Source organism: Melanerpes formicivorus, unplaced genomic scaffold, assembly GCF_026170545.1.
Source record: "Melanerpes formicivorus ecotype bairdi unplaced genomic scaffold, bMelFor1.0.p_v2 SCAF_22, whole genome shotgun sequence".
Lineage (NCBI taxonomy): Eukaryota > Metazoa > Chordata > Aves > Piciformes > Picidae > Melanerpes > Melanerpes formicivorus.
This window is the reverse complement of record NW_027142374.1, coordinates 3,537,149-3,552,364: the sequence shown is the minus strand read 5'-3', so window position 1 is coordinate 3,552,364 and position 15,216 is coordinate 3,537,149. Positions and strand designations below refer to the sequence as shown.

General features: G+C 57.6%; 2 protein-coding genes across 4 annotated transcripts; both read left to right on the top strand.

Annotated features, from left to right (window-relative positions):
* Positions 1 to 320: 320 nt before the first annotated feature.
* LOC137448064 (protein eva-1 homolog C-like) lies at positions 321 to 7,601 on the top strand. Of its 2 annotated transcripts, XM_068152219.1 has the most exons (8): positions 321 to 843; positions 2,121 to 2,320; positions 4,231 to 4,354; positions 4,554 to 4,706; positions 4,885 to 5,028; positions 5,188 to 5,259; positions 5,602 to 5,691; positions 6,379 to 7,601. In XM_068152219.1, exons 1-8 carry the CDS (start codon positions 375 to 377, stop codon positions 6,762 to 6,764), a joined length of 1,638 nt encoding a protein of 545 aa, XP_068008320.1. In that variant the 5' UTR covers positions 321 to 374; the 3' UTR covers positions 6,765 to 7,601. The 2 variants fall into 2 exon arrangements, with proteins under 2 accessions (XP_068008320.1, XP_068008321.1); XM_068152220.1 differs by lacking the exon at positions 5,602 to 5,691 and having other exon boundaries at positions 6,379 to 7,600.
* Positions 7,602 to 10,342: 2,741 nt separating this feature from the next.
* On the top strand, positions 10,343 to 15,112 carry CCNB3 (cyclin B3). 2 transcript variants are annotated; one of them, XM_068152218.1, is made up of 12 exons: positions 10,343 to 10,433; positions 11,192 to 11,310; positions 11,394 to 11,477; positions 11,642 to 11,760; positions 12,268 to 12,349; positions 12,692 to 12,790; positions 12,967 to 13,059; positions 13,318 to 13,455; positions 13,909 to 14,064; positions 14,332 to 14,481; positions 14,640 to 14,770; positions 14,935 to 15,112. In XM_068152218.1, the coding sequence occupies exons 2-12, from the start codon at positions 11,218 to 11,220 to the stop codon at positions 15,005 to 15,007; spliced, it is 1,218 nt and encodes a 405-aa protein (XP_068008319.1). In that variant the 5' UTR covers positions 10,343 to 10,433; positions 11,192 to 11,217; the 3' UTR covers positions 15,008 to 15,112. The 2 variants fall into 2 exon arrangements, with proteins under 2 accessions (XP_068008319.1, XP_068008318.1); XM_068152217.1 differs by having other exon boundaries at positions 12,689 to 12,790.
* The last annotated feature ends 104 nt before the right edge of the window (positions 15,113 to 15,216 follow it).

Genomic DNA, 15,216 nt, shown 5'->3' with positions numbered 1-15,216 from the left:
CTGACCTCAGCCTGGGCACGGCGAGCTGCTCCTACCCATTGCATTTCCCTCTGAGCTGCCAGCTGAAGCAGGATTTAACTCCTGCAGAGCAGAGGGCACAGAGATGGCATCATGCCCTCCCTGTACCGAGATGTCAGAGCGCCCAATATCTGGCCCTGCAGCGGCTGTCGAGGCAGAAGGGTGGCAGTGAGGTGCTCCCTGCCCATGGTGTTTGATGAGGGCGTTTGCCTTTTCTGGAGGAACAGCCGTCTTGGGAGGCAGCACAGGCAGCCCTTCCCTTCCTCCCCAAACGGTGAATGGCCGGACATTTGCCGAGGCGGAGATTACAGCACAAGCATCCGGATTTCTCACTGTGTCTGTGAGAAGCAGGGGGCATGTTGGAAACTTCCCCAAGCCCTGTCCCCCTGCCCGGGGAGAACAGAGGTGGGAGGCAAGGGGCTGCCGGTTTCGCTGCCAGCGATGGTGATGCCAAGGCACGACTCCCACTCACCCACCACCAAGTGCCTTTGAAAACATGTCCCTCCCTCCCTGTGGGAGGTGTCCATGTGCTGAGAGTGTCCCAGCTGTCCAGAGCAGCCCCTTGCCCTGGGCAGCAGACAAAGACCGGGTACACAGGCACCCGCCTGGCCCCAGCTCCTTGGCAAGGCAGAGAAGTGAGCTATTGTCCCTGCGCGCTGCCTGTCCCAGCGCCTGCCGCCACCGAGGTCCAGAGCAGCACAGACTGCCCGATGGGACGCAGCAGAGCCAGCAGTGGTCGTGCCATGGCCAGGCCAGTGGGGCCAGCAGCAGCTATGGTCCTCCTCAGCCTGGCCATGGGGCTGGAGGCCAGCCCGGAGCTCTCTGGTGAGTGGGGGCACAGGCAGGGTAATGAGAGATGCTGGGGACTGTGCTGGTGTGAGGGGAGGGCAAAGCAGCAGCCGGGCTGGTGGGGTAGGGACAAGCAAGGCACAAACCGGTGCAGGCCAGAGGGAGTTCACACCAAAAAAAAGTCTCTTTTTATCCTCACGGCAGGGCTGGAACATGAAATCACCCTGTGTACATCCCACAGCCCCAGTGCAAGCAAGGGAGCAATTTGCCTCACTGCTGCTGCACTGCCTTAGAGAGTTTGTAGGCAGAAAAGCAAAAAATACAGATCTTAAGGCAGTCCCTGAGCTTTCCTGAGACTCTCCTGGCTGTTATGTTCATGGCCTCAGTGTCAGTCTGTGTGTGTGGTTGAAGGCTCTCCTGCAAGCCTTTGATGCTCTGAGAAAGTAAGGGAAGAGAAGAACTGAAGCTCTAGCTGTTCTCTGGCAAGAGCCAGTGGCTGGGGTCCCCAGCCAGAGCCACCCATGAGTAGGGGAGCTGCAGAGTGCACAGCCACCAGCCATGGCAAGAGCCAGGTCCTCTCCCTGAGGGCAGAACCAGTGACCTTCATAGATGTAACTAAGGCAGAAATGTGGGGTCCCTTGTGCCACGGTGCTTGGGACAATCAAGATGGGCATGGGCAGGCTGGGTGCCTGGAGGCTGCCATTCCTCTGAGGGATCTTCTAGAAACAGCCACACACACCTTCAATGCGCAGCAGGGCGGGCTGTGGCCAAGAGGATGTGGTTTCATCTGGGCAGAGCTAACTGCACAACCACACCACCAGGGACTGAGTCAGCGGCACCGGCAGGCAGCCAGAATCAGTCACGGTACCTACCTGATGCCTCCTGGCAGTGGTTTCACCCCAAACAGCCCTCATCTTCACAATTGCTTACTGCCCCAAAATGGTGTGATGGAGAGTCCCTGTGGCACTGGTTTGAGCCTTGGCATAAAACACAAACTACCAGCACTGCCAGCCAGCATGGCAGCAAGGGAGTGTACCTGCTGTAAGGCAGCTGGATGTGGGAAAACTCATTGCTCTCCCTATTCCTCCCCCATGACCCCAAACATCCCCAGGATTTGGGATGCTGGCCACAGATACCAAAGGATTAGTGCCATCAGGGAAGGTGAAAGGGCTCTTTGTACAGCTGAGCCTGGCACTGGTTTGCAGAAGGACAGAGAGTGAAGCACAGTGCTGGAGCCACCACTCCCCACTTCTTGTGTCGTTTTGGGGGGGGTTTGACAGCTCCAGTCAACTCCCTGTGCTCTCCCCTTCCAGGGTACCTGCGCAAGGTGCTGAGGAATCACACTGCTCACACCTGCGATGGGGAGCAGCTCCTCATCATCTGCCCTCGCAAGACCACCATCAGCATCCTCGGTGCCTTCTATGGGCGTCGTGTGCCCAGCCCCAACCTCTGCCCCAGCCCTGGCAATGCCTCCCAGGAGAACATCGAGTGCTCGTCTACTACTGCCCACCTGGTAAGTGCAGAGTGTTCCATGGGACAGGGTTGCACCCTCCTCCTTCCCCACGCCACTGGGCTGCCGGTGTGGCAGCACAGCCTCCCTATGCCCCTTGCTAGGGCTGCAGCAAAACCCCTTCTCTTCAGACAACAAACCCAGAAGCATGCTGCTGCTGATGGGCAAGGGGAACATGGAGCTAAAGAGGAACAAGAACTGAAAGGCCAGCTTTGAGAGCTCACAAGGCTTTGCTGCCTGGTCTTGCTCCAGCTGCAAATCTCCTGGCATCTCACATAGAATCATAGAATCAATAAGGTTGGAAAAGACCTCAGAGATCATCAAGTCCAATCTATCACCCAACACCTCATGACTAACTAAACCATGGCTTCAAGTGCCACATCCAATCCTTTTCTGAACACCTCCAGGGACACTGACTCCACCACCTCCCTGGGCAGCACATTCCAATGGCCAATTACTCTTCCTAGGAAGAACTTTCTCTTCACCTCCAGCCTAAACTTCCCCTGGCGCAGCTTGAGACTGTGTCCACTTGTTCTGGTGCTGGTTGCCTGGGAGAAGAGACCAACACCCCCCTGTCCACAACCTCCTTTCAGGTAGTTGTAGAGAGCAATAAGGTCTCCCCCAAGCCGCCTCTTCTCCGGGCTAAACACCCCCAGCTCCCTCAGCCTCTCCTCATAGGGCTTGCACTAGAGACCTCTCCCCAGCCTCGTTGCCCTTCTCTGGACATGTTCAAGAGTCTCAATGTCCTTCTTAAATTGAGGGGCCCAGAAGTGGCCACAGTACTCAAGATGTGGTCTAACCAGTGCTGAGTACAGGGGCAGAATGACTTCCCTGCTCCTGCTGGCTACACATCTCAGGAGCTCTGCAAGCACTGCTCTGGACTATGCTGGTGTGGCACTGAGCTGGCCCCACAAAGCACCCTGCAAACACAGGTCAGAGTTACCAGAGCTTGCATGACAAGCATAGGATGGAGGCAAAGACATCTAAAGACTGAAGGGCAGATCTGTGACCTGGATCTGTGCTGCTCAGGCTTGCAGAGGCATGGAGCTGCTCCTGCCACAGACTGTGGGTGCCTAGGGCTGGGTTCCTGCAGCCCAGAGGGTGCTGTTGGAGGAGAAGGGGCATCTGGAGAGCAGAGAGTATAGGGGGTGCCAAGCCTGGCAAGGTTCTGCTAAGGCAAAACCTGAGCAGAGATTAATTGTATTTGCTCCTCAAACTGCACCTCTGGCAGCTGCTGAGAAACGACAGGAGGCTCAGGTGCAGAGGAGAGAGGGAGAAGAAGGGGTCCCAGCTGCCTCAGGTGGTGGGATCCCAGGGCCCAAGCGATGGGGCAGTTTCCCAGAGGGTCAGCAGCCTGGGGTTGCATGAGCCGCGGCTCCCGTCTCGCCGGCGGCCTCTGCTCGGGCTTCGGCTTCGCTGCTGCTGGGGCCTGCGACGCGCCTGGCACCGCGGAGGATATGCTGCCCGCAGCCCCGGAGCCAACCCAAGCCCCGGCTGGCCGGAGCGTCCCTGCCAGCGCCCTGCCTGGGGCCGCCGGGGCATACGAGGACAACAGCGAGGCCACCCCTGTCCCGGAGGGAGGCGGCCGGAGCAGCGGCGGCACCGGTCTGGGGCCCCCGTGCGGCGGGACCGTGAACTGCGCCAGGCGGGGCCGGGGCTGCGCCGAACCGCTGCGCGTCAGCCGCACGGTGTTGCCAATCGGCATCAGTGTTGCACGTCTGCACGCGTGTTCGGTGCACATCTGTTCTGTGTGGGGCAGGAGGAAGCCTTAAGCAGCAGGGGCCTTAAGCAGCCATAACTGTGAGAGGTGAGAGGCCCTCTCCCGGCGCCTAGTGATGGCACCAAGGGACAGGAGGTGAGCACAGCTTCAGGACTCCTCACCCATCCTCACTCTGTCCTGTTTCGCTCTCCAGAAGCTGCTGGCTGAATGCCAGGACCAGCAGTGGTGCCAATTCTCAGTGCATAGCCAAGTCTTTGGGCCAGACCCGTGCCCGGGGACACACAAGTACCTCATCACCTCCTACAAGTGCCGGCCAGGTGAGGTGCAGCGGGGTCTGGGCAACGCTGTGTGGACGCTTCCCCAGTCTCAGCGGCTCGGGAAGTAGCCAAGCTGCTCCTCCATCTCGCACTCCTCCTCCAGCCCTGCCCCTGCTGCGCTCAACTCCTCAGCTGGGCTAAGGCAGAAGGAGGCTGCAGGTGCTTCAGGATGCATTAGGACACTGATATCACCCCCTAGGGAACCATCGGGTCAAGACCGTGTGTGAGAATGACAAGCTGAAGCTGCAGTGCCGACCAAAGTCTGTCCTGGCCATTTATTCTGCAAATTATGGACGATTCCTGCGGGGCAAACTAGAATGTGATGCCCTGAACACCAGGGGACCCCATATAGGTATGTTAGAACAGTTCATGCCAGAAATGGGGCCAGGAGCCATGCAGAGAGCATGGGACAAGTATGTCATGGGGCCACAACTCTGCCCATTGATCCCAACTGGCTGGTGCCCAGCAGGCAGGGGCAGGCAGGTCTGCCCTCAGGTCTGCCCACAGGTCCATTACCCATATCTTTGCAGAGTGCTTGGCTCCAGATGCCCTCCGGAGGGTCTCCAAGAAGTGCCACCGTAAAGTGAACTGCACAGTGGCTGCTGACCAGGCCACCTTTGGGGACCCGTGCCTCCCTGGCACAAAGAAACAGCTGCGAGTCTCCTACACCTGCGGTGAGAGCCACCCACAGGGCTGGGGCATGTGGCCCACTGTCTGAGTCCCTGCTACACCCACCCTGTGCCATGCAGACAGGGGCATGGGAGTCCCTGAGATGGGAGGGGGCTGCTGGGGACAAGCAGGGTGATGATGCTCAGTGTGCGCTCTCCTTGCAGTGCCCAAGCAGCTGCTGGAGGAGGTGGGCTCTGACTCTTCGGACCCCTTCCTGCTCTCGGACTACATGCATGGTAACCAGGGAGCGGGGGGAGGCTATGGCAAAAGTGGTGCAGCATTATGTCCCAGGTGAACCACCCCTTCTATGGCCTCTGCATCCATGGTGCCCAGTGCTGGCAGAAGCCCTGCAGCTCCATCCCAGCATCACTGTACTGTGGCTGAAGCCACCCATCAGTCCTTCCCCGTGTTTGAGGGGCTGGAGAGATGTAGTCTGCTGGGAGCAGGGCAGAGGAATATCCACAGGGGAGTTTCCCTGTGCAGGAAGGAAGGAGCGTGGCAGACAGGGGCAGGCAGACAGGCAGCAGGGCACTGGGCAGCATCTCATGTCTCAGCCCACGTCCCCTTGTTTGCTGCAGGTGGCTGGTACAAAGGGCCCAGGTTCTCCAGGCTCCGGGAAGACCAGATGATTTTTACTAGCTCTCTGGCAGCTTTTGCCCACCTCTGGGGTACGTGCCCTCCCCAGCTCTTATCCAGCACCCGGGGGAGTGGGACAGATTTGGGAGGGTGGCTTAGGTCCCATAATGGACTCTGCTCAGCTTGGAGCTCAGCTCAGAGGCAGCCAGACCCCTCTGGCAAGGTCAGCAGTGTCAGCAGGCACACAAGGGAGAAGGCCACCAAGCACTCATGCTGGGTTTGGGGGACTCACATTGGGTGGGAGCTTGAAGGTTCAACAAGCCCCCAGGTCCCACAGCACTGTCAGCTGCACTGCACTGTGGTCCTGCCTGCAGACCTTCCTTCTCCAATGGCCTGGATTACCCAATGGGTCTGCTTCTTTCCTGCTCTGTCTTGCACGGGCATTGACAGAGAGCACCTCTCTGCAGGCAGAAATTTCCCTTACCAGGGAAAATTACTCATTTTACACCCTGTTGAGGTGATTCCTTCCCCTGTGCTGCCTACCCTGCATCCCAATGGGGGTTTCCTATGGCGACACTTGGATGCAAATGAAACTCTGGGTGATGCTCCCACAGTTGCTGGGGCAAAGTCTGTCCTGCCCCCAGCTCAGATGTTGAGGGAATCCCTGCTCCCCTCTTCTTCTTCCTATGTGCCTGGCAGAGGTGCTTTTCCTGGCACTGGTACCACACAGGAGGCACAGAAACACCCTGGTGTTTCTCTTTGCTCTTCACCCCTTCCAGGTGTCCCAGAAAAAGTTGGCCTCTACTTTCTTTGCGGGGTCTCGGGAGGCCTCATGCTCCTGCTGTGCATCATCAGCCCTAAAACAACCTTCCTCCAGGAGGTGGGAGAGGCTCTCAAAGACACAGAGCTGGGGAGCAGCTCAGAGCTTAGTAGGACCAAGCTGCGAGACGAGCAGGACGAAGACCTTCCTGACGACAGCTCCTCAGACTCCTCCTTCCGCCACCTCACCCGCACTTACCGGGCCACAGACAGCATCTTCAGCCCTGAGCTGACAGCAGCCATGGAGGGAGCGGTGGAGCACCATGGCCGCGGGGGGGAGGAGATCTGGATGCCCAAGGAGTCAAGTCCCTATGCCATTCACAAGATCAAATCAGCCACCAAATAAGAACTGGAAGAAAATGGCTGGAGAGCAGTGGGAGGCAGGGGCTAAGTGGGATCCAACATGGACACAAGAGTTGGGGCTCCTTGGGGTGGGGGGCATCCTGAGTGGCAGCCAGGTGACAGCAGCCCCAGTGTGGCCATCAACCTGCTGCTCCACCAGCCTAAAGAAACCTTTAACCTGGGGGAAAGATGCAGTCCCTGTGTGTCACGAGGAGCTGGGAGATGGCTTGTGGAGCTGCTGGCTCCTTTGCTGCAAGCGTGCTGCTAACCCTAAACTAACCTCCCCGCTCTCGGCTTGCATCGGCTGGCTCTAGTGCCTAACCTTGCTCAGCCACACCAAGCCCACCCTCAACCTTCCCCGCTGTTTGCTCTTGGTTCTTCTTGAGTGCTTGCTGCCACTGCTGGTGCTGCAAATCCCCCTAGCACTCAGGCAGCATGCAGCAGAGATGCAGAAATGGTCCCGATAGAGGGAGGAAGAGGGCGGAATGTGTGGGACAGCATCAGGAGCATTGCCCAGCACAGCCCTGGTACCCCTGGGGACTGGGACAACCAGCGTCTTGGCATGGCACTGCCTTTCACTTCCCCACGGGCATTCGGGAGCTCTGCCACCTTTGCATTGCTCTGTTTTCCTTCATGCTTCCCCGCCTGTGGGGAGAGCCCTGGGGTTAACTTGCTGGGGGCTTTTCCCAGTAAATAAATGCAGCAGCTCATTGTCTCCACATCCTCCCTGACCTCTGCCATTAGTACTGAAAAGGTAGGAAAAAGGAAGCAGCAAAGCTCAGCCCTCTCTGCACGGATCAGCTCCTTGTCTCCCACCCAATTTTCTGGCACTGGGCCACAGGGAGTAACAAGTTGGACCTGTTTGAGCATGGGAAAGGATAAGGTTTTAGCCTGGGGAAGGGAAAGGGGGGGAAAGCAGTTTGTGGGGATCCCAAGAACAACACTTCCCTGCCCTTGCTCATCCTTTTGAGCCTGAGGCCCTCTGTCTGGTAAGCAACCCTGAAGCAAACATGCCCAGATGCCATGAAGAGGGGCTTACTGGAGACCCACAGTGCCAGGGAGTGAGGCTGGGCCTGGGGGCTGTTCCAGCTCCATAAAGCAGTGCAGGGTCTTCAGTATTGTGGTAAGAACTGGATAGAAGCAGTGACCTAGCTCTTCTCACAGTATGGATACTCAGGGTACCAATGCTCTTGAGCTGCACAGAGCATGGTGTGGTTTTCCATCCAGGTGTGGAGCAAGCTGCAGCCTCTGCAGTAGGGCTGGGCTTCCAGAGAGTCTCTTGAGGAGCACCAACATGGCAGTGCAGCAGGGACTGGAAAAGCCAGCTCCTGCTTGCCAAGCCTGGGCAGGATGGGCGGGTGTGGACCCATCCCAAAACAGGCAGCTTGCCCAAGCCCCCGCAGAGCCTCAGGCAGACTTGGATGGGGGGGTTTTGGTTGAGGATCTTACCCACCAGTGGTGGGATGTGTCCCAGCTCTGCCTGGAGAATATGTACCCAGCTCATATTTTTGGCTGGAGTTTGTGCTGCCCCAACATGCACAAAGAGAGGCAAGCACACAGATCACTGAGCTCTGCTGAGCACACTTCAGCTGGGGGGGGTGGTCCTTTGAGCCTGAAGCTCGGTGCAGTGCTAAAAACTCCCAGGAGCTGGAAAGGGGAAGACACATCTGCACAATTGGTGGCATATGTACCACCTGCCATCCCAGTTCCCAAGGGAACATCGATCATGTCAGAGCATTCCCAAATCTGTAGGACCACAGGAGCAGCTCAAATGATGTGAGTGTGGCTCAGGGGCTGCATTTAATTTACTGGGAAAAGCCCCAGCAACCACCATCCTACACAAGCAGGGCAACACCCACCCTCGGAGGTAACAGCTCAGTTCAGCTTCCCTCAGTTGAGCTCAGGTGATGGGCATGAAGAGAGTGTCTCCCGCCCTGGGGCTGCAGGCAGTGGTTACCCCTGCCCCCGGCAGCTGCTGCCACTGCTACTCCCCCAGGTACTTGTCATGGCCAGCTGTGACATGACTGATACTCAACACTTCCATTCTCCTTCCAGAAAATGAGACACTGGGCAGAGGGGAATTCCTCCCTGCAGAGGTCAATCCCTCCCTCTTTCAGGTCTTGGTATGAGAAGTGGTTGCAACCCTCTGCGAGCAAGTGAACTGGTGGAAGAGCCCAAGATGGACCCTCCTAGGTCCCCAGAGCCCAGCAGACAGGAGCAGAGAACAGGGGAGGACACAAGAGGATCAGACCCTTCCTCCCAGCCACGCTGCAAGGGCTGTCTGGGGCAAGAGGCTTTCTCCCCGGCTAGCATATTAAACAGCACGCCCTGTTTGAGGCGGCATCTGCAGCAGTGGGGTTGTAAGCTCAACCACCAGGGATGGCTACTGGTGCTGCCCGTGCCCAGCCAGGTGTGATAGATGCTTTCAGCTCCTTAACCATGCTTCTGGTAGATTAGTTCAGGCTTGAAAGGAAGTAAAGGCCTGAGCCACAACCGAGCCAAGAACTCGGGCAGTTCAGTCTGTTTTCTGACCCACACCCCCCCCCCCCAGTGGCACAGTGCTCATCAGCATACAGGAGTTTGGAACACCGATTATGTGATTAACACATGAATAGTGCATGGCTTTTCCAAAACTCATTTATCAAGGAACAAAGAAAAGTAGTGGGCACAAGGAGTCTCATGCCTACTCCTCTCGTCACACGTGATTTGACAGTGAGCCAAACATTTTATTCCATGACTAGGGCAGCCTGAGCTGTTCTCCGAGCTCCCTCTGCCCGGCAGTGTGGCTGCAGGCATTGACCTTCCCTTGAGCCTGGGACCTTTCACCACTGGCAGACCCTCGGTAAGCTACCGATGTCAGGCGTAAGTCTGTTTTGTGCCTTGTCAACTTGGATTTTGCCTTGGTAAATTTCACTCTGCCCTGGTACTTTTGAATCCCTGCCCGGACGTTGTCGCAGCGCTCACAGCTTGAGCCCGGCCGTGCAACTTGGGCAAATCGCACTTTTACATCCCGCTAAAACCACCCTCGATGACATCTCCGACTGCGTTCTCACTGATTCACCACCGCGGGTCACTGGAGCTGCATGGCTAGTTCAGGGCACAGCCTGCTCTTCAAACCAGAGCCCAGAGAAGGGGCAGCCCCGGTGCTGACGGCAGAGGGGGCGGGAAGAGGAAGCGAGCCGCAAGCCGGGGTCGCGGACCCTGCGGGGCAGCCGGACCCGGAAACCTTTGGAAATCCAGCTTCAGCTCCCAGGGCGGGCGGAAGAGCCGTGGCTGCTCCCCCGGAGCCCGTGTCCCGCCAGAACACGGCAGGAGGACAAGGCTGCCCTCCCACCTGCAGCGAGCCCGACCTGCCGGCCGCCATGGCACCATCCCACCAGCCCCGCGGGCCGGAGTTAAACGGCAGCCCGGCCCACCAATCACTGCCCGCAGCAGCCAGCAGCCTAGCCCCGCCCCCGCCGCAAGCTCGCCCTTCCATTGGTCTCCGGAGCTGAATTTTAAATCCTGCCGCCCTGCCCCCTAGCAACCGCATCCCAGCCCGCTCGCCGATTGGCCGCCGTTTGGCTCCCTCCCCGCGCTCTTATTGGACAACGGTTGGCCAGTGCTGGCTGGCCGCTAGCGAGCTGCTACTTTCAAAAGCGCCGGAGCCGGCTGCGGGGCGGCGGTGGTGTGGGTAAGTGTGGTTGGGACTGGGGTGTTTTCGGAGAACCCCGAATTAGGGGAGCGCGGCCACCGGGAGTACAAGGGTGTGGGAGGGAGTAGAGCCGTGGAGCTCTTAGCAAGCGCTAGGCCCCTGAACCATCCTGGGCTGGGGAAATGAGGCTATAGGGGCCCCGAGGGGTGCAGGGGAGTGGGACCGCGGGGGGACCTCGATGAGTGCAGTGGAGTGGGCTCTGAGTGGGTGCTTCCTGAGGTTTTAGCCCCTTCCCTCCCCTCCCCCCCCCTTAGGCTTGGTTTCCCATGCTATAGGCCTGCTCTGGGGGAGGCCAAGCTTGGGAACTACTGCCCAGGGGCTTCTTCTCTCTTGGGGTGCAGAGGTACCACTTGGGGTACTTTCCACCTGGTGTTGATGATGATAGGGGAGTGAGAGCCCTTACATTATTCTCTGGCATGCAGGAAGCTGGAAACTGTTCCAGCCACCTCCCTGCTCTCAACAGGGTGCTCTTGCTGGGGGCTGTGGGGCTCCATGTCTCTCTTTCCCTGGGAGGAGCATGCCAGCCTTTCCATGAGCTCCTAGCTAGATCTGCACTCTTCCTTGGATTGCCTCGGGGCATTCTCCACTTGTTATGCTTAGAGAGCGGGCTGGGGCCTGTCCCTGTTGCGTTACACCCCCCTACCAAGGAGGGTCAAGTGTCCCATGGCTCTGTCCTCAGTCCTTGAGCATGTCCTTGGGGCAGGCAACTGCCCACATCAAGCCCTTTCTGCTCCCAGCTTGCTGGTAGAGGCCAAGGGACAAGATGCCATTGCCACGCAACGCCAAGATGCTAAGCACCAAGCAGCCCCGAGCTGGCAAGATGGTCCCTGCTACAGAGAATGTCAACCCAGAGAAGGTAAGTTCTGAGCTGGGCAAGGGGTGAGAGGGTTTTCTGTGGGAAAGCTGGCCCACTCATCTTTCTAATGGTCTCTATTACAGGAGGAGAGTTGTCAGGCTAAGAGGTCTCCATCCTCACCCCAGGGTGGGCCCAAGAAGAGGTCGGCATTTGGGGACATCACCAATGTGAGTTCTTTGTGGGTGGGCACTTAGGTGCCTCCTATGTGCCCTCACCTTGGCAGTGGGGTTGGGTATCACCTCCAGCATGCAGAACTGGGAGTGTTTCACACTCTGTCAGCAGGAGGAGAGTTCTGTGCACCTCTCTATGTACCCCTTTCTGACCCAAACAGGCTCACAAGAACCAGGTCGTGGCAGGGAAGAAAGAGGCTGTGAAAGCGGCACCACAGAAGGTCCAGAGAGCCCATGCTGCCCTGGGGGTGGCCAAGAACAATGAGATCAACTTGAAAAAGTGAGTAATTGGAAAGATGGGGACAGGGACTGGGGAGGATGCTGCAGGGCCAGCACTTGCAAACTTCTCCTATGGGGAAGAACAAGCAGTGGTGGAGGCTTCATTTAGTTAATGGAGGCCATCAACCAGATAGGGAGGGCACATAGTAGATAAAAATGGTCTCCATTTGCACCAGGGGAGGTTTAGGTTGGATATTAGGAAAAATTTCTTCACTAGGTTGTCAAGCCCTGGAATAGGCTGCCCAGGGAAGTGGTGAAGTCACCATTCCTGGAGGTATTTAAAAGGTGTGTAGATGTGGCACTTGGGGCTGTGACTTAGTGATTGGAATTTTTGACTCAACAGTAAAGATTTTCTTTTTTCCACCCTAAATGGTTCTAAGAGTCTCTATGGGATATTTTGGGGAGGGTTTTAGCCCCTTCCTGAAGCAGCAAGGGGCTCTGGAGAACCACTTTCATCTGTGAGGAATGGCTTCCTCCCAGCAATGACATGCATTCTTGTCCTGCACAGGTCAATGAAGAAAAGTCCCCCCACAGAGGCTCCTGCACAGCCCAAGGAGGATCCTGTATCAGAGAAGCCAGAGCCTGTGAAGGTATCAAAGCCTTCTGACAAGAGGGCAGGGACCCTGGGCTGCAGCCTGGCCCCCAGTCCCATCCTGATGGGGCTGATCTGTGGCACCTAGTGGTGATACTGGAGGATCAGGCAGTGCTTTGGACCTTGGAGAGTACTCTGGCCAGTGTGATGGGAAGTCAGGGAGGAGGATAAACCCCATCCTTCTACCTCCAAAAGATCACCTGTGGGAAAGTGAGATGGGGACTACAGAGTGATGGGTGCAGGCGGGGAAGGGGGTGCAGAGGTGCAGTAGCCTTGCCCTGAAGGGGTGACCATCACCTCCAGAGTATTCCCTTTAAAGCTGTCTCCTCCATCCCAGCAGGTACAGTCAGTGGAGGACATAGACAAGGAGCAGTTGGGTGACCCCTATGCTAATGCAGAGTATGCCAAGGACATCTTCGAATACATGCGGAGCAGAGAGGTAGGTGATGTCTGGCACAGGGGTGGCAGCACATCTGGGAAAATAGTGACCATGTGGCCAGGGCCATCCACTGCCCAGAGGCTCTGAGCATGTGGTAGGGGCCTGCATGGGTTATGAGGAGGCTTGTTTGAGGGCAGTGGTGTCCAGGGAGAGTCTGACAGCTGGTGCCTTGGCAGGAGAAATTCTTACTGCCTGACTTCATGGAGAAGCAGCCAGACATCAGCGGGGACATGCGTGCCATCCTGGTGGACTGGATGGTGGAGGTACAGGTATGTGGGCATGGGGAAGGGCCATGGCCTTCCACAGAGCAGCTTCCACCCTGCCTTTGGCATGTGGGACACCAGTATGCCAGCAGACACTCCTGCAAGTGTTCCTAATGCAAAGCTCATCTTTCCCCTCCCTAGGCTGGGGCTAAGCCTGCATTCTGCCCTCTGAGCCTGGCCCTGTGGGCACCTCTGGCCTCTGAGTGGTTGTGGCAGGGCCAGTCAAGCTAGCTTCTGCTTGATACCCTGTCTCTGTCCTTGCAGGAGAACTTTGAGCTGAACCACGAGACGCTGTACCTGGCTGTGAAGCTGGTGGACCACTACCTGGTGGAGGTGGTGAGCATGAGGGACAAGCTGCAGCTCATCGGCTCTACTGCCATCCTCATCGCCTCCAAATTTGAGGTGACCCCTTGTGTGCTGTCTTGGGGTGCTAGGGAAGAGGGCTGTGCCTGTGTGGTCTCCAGGAGAAGGCCAGGACCCTGCAGTGCCAGGCCACTGTCCTGAGACCTGCTGAGCTGGCATGTCTGTCCTTGTGTTACCCCTTCCTATCTCAAGGGCTGTGAATGCAGTCTTGGGGGCTGGATTCTGCATTCTGGTATCCCTAGAAACCTGATTCCCCTCTGCTCTGCAGACACCCCCGGGACACCTGAGTGCATCTCATGCAAGCAAGGCTTGGAGTTAAAGCCAAGGGTGGGGGTAGCACAGACAGGACACTTGCCCTCCTGGAAGTTATCACAGTCATTTCACAGGGGCTGGCAGGGCATGAGCCATTGTGGGCACTGCAGACGGGGAAGATTTCCTGGGTGTGCCAGGATAAGGCACTGTTAGGGTGCTGAGCCGCTGTGCCCCTGGCAGGAGCGATGCCCACCGTGTGTGGATGACTTCCTCTACATCTGTGATGATGCCTACAAGCGAGAGGAGCTCATTGCCATGGAGATAAGCATCCTCAGCACCCTCAAGTTCGACATCAACATCCCCATCCCCTACCGCTTCCTGCGACGCTTTGCCAAGGTGGGTGCAGCAGGAGGGTGGGCTGCTGTGAGGTGACCCCCAGCACTCTGGGGTGGTGATGTGCATCCCTGGGACTGTGGCTCCCAACTGGCAGCAAAGAGGGCTTGTGCAGCTCCTGCCTACAGAGTTGGGTCAGGGTGCCAATCTGTGGTAGGCTGGGTGCATGAGATCCTGTGCCCCAGGGGCATCACTCTAGCTGCTGAAGAGGTTGGGTGGAGAGCACAGCTGCCCAAAGGGCTAAGCCCTTCCTTGCCTGCCCGGTTGCAGTGTGCCCGTGCCTCCATGGAGACGCTGACCCTGGCTCGCTTCCTCTGTGAGATGACTCTGCAGGAGTATGACTATGCCCGAGAGAGCCCCTCCAAGCTGGCTGCCAGCTGCTTGCTGCTGGCTCTCACCATGAAGAACCTTGGTGGCTGGGTAAGCACCTTCCCCAAGCTGCTCATCCCTCTCTGAGGCACCACAGGGTGCAAGGAGTGGGTGGCTTATATGCTCTGGGGCTATGCTCAGAGGTGGAGGGCTGGAGAAGAAAGATGGTGGCTGTGCCATTACTGAGAGGACCCCATGTCCCTGTGCAGACCCCTACGTTGGAGTACTACAGTGGGTACCGCTCCCAGGACCTGCACTCCCTGGTGAAGAGGCTGAACTTCCTGCTCACGTATCAGCCCCGCGACAAGCTGAAGGCTGTGCGCACCAAGTACTCTCACAGGTGAGTGTCACTGGGCTCTGCCTCATGCCTGCCCTCTCCACCAAGGGTGACACTACCAGCAATGCACCCTGGGTACCTCAGAGAGCTGGGGGGGGTGTGTGTGTGTGCTGGTGGATGGGTGTCAGGGCTGTAGCTGAGCTCTAAGCCAGTGTGGTTCCTTCCAGGGTCTTCTTCGAGGTTGCCAAGATCCCCCCTATGGACATGCTCAAACTGGAGGAGAAACTGAAGAGCTGCTAGCCCTGTCTCTGTAAATAGCCTGTAAATAGCCAGGTGCTCTCTGGCAGGGGAGCACCCTGTACATAAAAAAAAAAGGCAATTTTAACTGAAAGGAAAGGGGGGAGTGGGGGGGGGAAAAAAAGTCATGTGGACCTGTCAATAAAATGCTGTTTGTCTTAGGTGCTGCTGGTGGCTGCTGGGACAGGGGTAGGAGGTGGTAGAAGAGATTG